This window comes from Colobus angolensis, unplaced genomic scaffold (genome assembly GCF_000951035.1).
Source record: "Colobus angolensis palliatus isolate OR3802 unplaced genomic scaffold, Cang.pa_1.0 Scaffold39, whole genome shotgun sequence".
NCBI lineage: Eukaryota > Metazoa > Chordata > Mammalia > Primates > Cercopithecidae > Colobus > Colobus angolensis.
The window spans coordinates 1,037,728-1,041,520 of record NW_012117265.1 but is presented as its reverse complement, the minus strand read 5'-3'; the positions used below and the strand labels follow the sequence as shown (position 1 = coordinate 1,041,520).

Here is a 3,793-nt window from a genome sequence, read left to right as displayed (position 1 = left end):
GCCTCCTGGGTTCACGCCATTCTCCTGCCTCAGCCTCCCTAGTAGCTGGGACTACAGGCGCCCGCCACCACACCCGGCTAGTTTTTTTTTGTACTTTTAGTAGAGACGGGGTTTCACCGTGTTTGTTAGCCAGGATGGTCTCGATCTCCTGACCTCGTGATCCACCCGCCTTGGCCTCCCAAAGTGCTGGGATTACAGGCATGAGCCATCGCACCCGGCTCTTTTGCTTCTTTTTAATATTTTCTCACATTTTAAGATTTTCTAGAGGCATTGTCTTGTCTTGTGAGAGAAAATTACCTTAGATTTCTCCTGGGATTTTTATACTTATCTTCCATGTTCTGAACTTTCCATGTTTTTCCTAAAACACAGACCCAGAGAAAACACAGATCCAGAATTAGTATGAATTTATTTAAAAATCATTAGATTCTGTATTTATGGTACATGGTAGCCATGTCTGATTTATTCATCAAAGTATTTTCTGTCCATGTTCCAAATCAATGAACAGCATTGATGACCTAGAAACATTTGTTCTCTAATTCACTGGGAAGTAATATTGTCATTCTCACCTACAGAGGTCAGGTTCCTGAAGGTTTCCTGCATCACATCCCTGTAGAGATTCTTCTGGGAAGGATCCAGCAAAGCCCACTCTTCCTGGGTGAAGCTCACAGCCACATCCTCAAAGGCCACAGAATCCTGAAACATCTCACACATGTAAAGGAGGACAGGTAAGACTAACTGCCCTGGAGGCTTATTCTTTATTCCTAAGAAGTTCCCATGATGCTGTGGACTCCAAACATTTATCCCATGACTTGGTCATCACAACTCTTACTTTCTGTCTGTACTCATGTTCTCTCACAAACCAAGCCTTTTTTTGTTAAGAGAGAGGGTCTTCAGCCGGGCGCGGCGGCTCACGTCTGTAATCCCAGCACTCTGGGAGGTTGAGGCAGGCAGATCACCTGAGGGCAGGAGTTTGAGACCAGCCTGGCCAACATGGAGAAACCTCGTCTCTACTAAAAATATAAAAATCAGCCAGGCATGGTGATAGGCGCCTGTAGTCCCAGCTGCTCGGGAGGCTGAGGTAGGAGAAGGGCTTGAACCCAGGAGGTAGAGGTTGCAGTGGGCCGAGACTGCGTCACCGCACTCCAGCCTGGGCAACAAAGCAAGACTCTATCTCAAAAAAATAATAATAAAATAAATAGGCCAGGCGCAGTGGCTCACACCTGTAATCCCAGCACTTCGGGAGGCCGAGGCGGGCGGATCACCTGAGGTCGGGAGTTCGAGACCAACCTGACCAACATGGAGAAACCCTGTCTCTATTTAAAAAAAAAAATACACAGTTAGCTGGGCATGGTGGCACACGCCTGTAATCCCAGCTACTTGGGAGGCTGAGGCAGGAGAATCACTTGAACCCAGGAGGCGGAGGTTGCAGTGAGCTGAGATTGCGCCATTGCACTACAGCCTGGGCAACAAGAGTGAAACTCTGTGTTGAAAAAAATAATAATAAAATAAAATAAATAAAATCTATACTAATCAAGCGAAAATGGTATTAACAGATAGAAAGATAGACTAATGGAAAACAGCAGATTCTGAAAACAGTGAAACCATGACAAAGCAGGTATCACCAGCCAATTATGCAAGTGGTCCTCACTTAACAGGGACAGGGACAGAAGGTTATCTACAGGAGAACAAACAATCTTTGGCCCATCATCTCCACATGAATTACTTCTAGAGTTGCCTGTTATCATGAGTTCTTATGTTACCTTACCATGCATTTTCATTATGGGTTTCACTTTCTTATAACGGAAGAAACCCGCACTCAAGCCGGGTGTAGTGGCTCACACCTGTAATCTCAGCACTTTGGGAGGCCAAGGCAGGCTGATCACTTCAGGTGAGGAGTCTGGTGAAGAGTCTGGCCAACATGGTGAAACTCCCTCTCTACTAAAAAATACAAAAATTAGCTGGGTGTGTGCGTGCCTGTAATCCCAGCTACTTGGGAGGCTGAGGCAGGAGAATCACTTGAACCCGGGAAGCAGCGGTTGCAGTGAGCTGAGAGAGCGCCACTTCACTCCAGCCTGGGCGACAAAGAAAGACTGTCTCAGAAAAAAAAGAAGAAGAAGAAGAAAGCTGCGCTCGACCTCAACAGTTCCCAGTTCTCTACCTCCTCCCAGTTCCTGCATGTGCTTAACCCACATATGTGACTTACACGGCTGCCTCCTGGTGACCAACTCACTGAGGAACAGCTTCATAGATCAACTTGACTTGCCCCACTTACCCTTAGGATGGCACAGACCACTTTTTAATCACAGCCTGACTTCACAGAACTAGCACGTGCTTGCTCTAAATCTACCAGAAACAACTCCCTGAGAGAAACCTCCTTGGGCATTGCCCTGGACCCCAAGAAAAACTCTGGCCGAAAGGTCCCTGTCTGTCTTTCTCCCCACCTGCTGGCTGAATCTGCATCCTGGATGTTCCCCTCACTCTGTGTTGCCCTGAAAGGCATGCTGCCCTCATCTCTCTGGAATTGTGAGTAATGCACTGCTATGTCATGGCTTTGTTGAGATGACTCTGCTGTGACTCACCTAACCTACACCTCTCCCTTAATAGCAACATCCAACTGGCTGGCCAGCTATGTGTCTCCAAGTAATGGAAGCTGGGACTGGGGGAGAAAAACTGAGCATCCCAAGGGGTTGGCTATCTAGATGAAGAGTGTACCAGGAGTCTCCTCCCATTTGGGAAATTCTGCTCCTTTGGGAGGCCCCATACCCTCCTCTGGGAGGATTGACCCAGGGGCTGATATTCAATAGGCCAGGAGGGATGGAAGCTGTGGGCATTTTGGCTCAGCCTCAGACGGTTCTGAAACCCAGGACCAGGAAAAGATAGGTTGGGACTCCTGAAGACACATCACCCTGTAAAGTTTTCAAAAAGGAAACAGTCCAGGCATGGTGGCTCACGCCTGTAATCTCAGCACTTTGGAAGGCTGAGTTGGGCAGATCATTTGAGGTCAGGAGTTCAAGACCAGCCTGACCAACATGGTGAAAACCCATCTCTACTAAAAATACAAAAAAATTAGCTGGCTGTGGTGGCGCATACCTGTAAACCCAGCTGCTCGGGAGGCTGAGGGCAGAAGAATCACCTGAACCTGGGAGGCGGAGGTTGCAGTGAGCCAAGCCTGCACCACTTCACTCTAGCCTAGGCGACAGAGCAAGACTCTGTCTCAAGGAAAAAAAAAAAAAAAGGAAACAACCCAAAGACATTCTGAGATGGTGTCTGTGCCTTACAAGATAAGAGGAGAGGAACAGGGGTTTTTCACTGGAGTATCAAGTGGTTATTCTCTATTTTCCTGTTACATGAAATGTTCAGAAACAGAACACAAATATTTTTAAAAGAGTCATCCGTGACCTTGTGAAAAGATGACAGACTACTAAAATACTGCATCTATGTGAAAGAAAGGATGAAGAAATATACTATACAATAAAGAAAGTTGATACAGGAGGCTGAGGCAGGAGAATCACTTGAACCCGGGAGGCGGAGGTTGCAATGAGGCGAGATGGTGCCATTGCATTCCAGCCTGGGCAACAAGAGTGAAACTCTGTCTCAAAAAAAAAAAAAAAAAAAAAAGTTGATAATACTGTGAGTTGGAGAAGGGGAGTTAATTTTTGGAGATGCGAGAAAGTAATTGAAAATTTAAGATGTTACTGCAGGCCGGGCGCGGTGGCTCAAACCTGTAATCCCAGCACTTTGGGAGGCTGAGACGGGCGGATCACGAGGTCAGGAGATCGAGACCATCCTGGCT

The 3,793-nt window shown here is 47.0% G+C and overlaps 1 protein-coding gene across 4 annotated transcripts in view; it reads right to left on the bottom strand.

The window, feature by feature from the left end:
• Nucleotides 1–3,793, bottom strand: part of ZNF20 (zinc finger protein 20) — a 9,805-nt gene that overhangs the window by 4,128 nt on the left and 1,884 nt on the right. Inside the window, exons 1-3 of one of the 4 annotated variants that reach the window (XM_011954763.1) lie at nt 2,442–2,537; nt 567–693; nt 298–358 (exon numbers count right to left, since the gene is read on the bottom strand). In XM_011954763.1, coding sequence (XP_011810153.1) covers nt 298–358; nt 567–600 — 95 coding nt within the window. In that variant the 5' untranslated portion in view covers nt 601–693; nt 2,442–2,537. Of the gene's footprint in view, nt 1–297; nt 359–566; nt 703–2,441; nt 2,538–3,793 lie in introns of those variants that run through there. The other 3 variants (XM_011954760.1, XM_011954759.1, XM_011954761.1) reach the window with 3 other exon arrangements.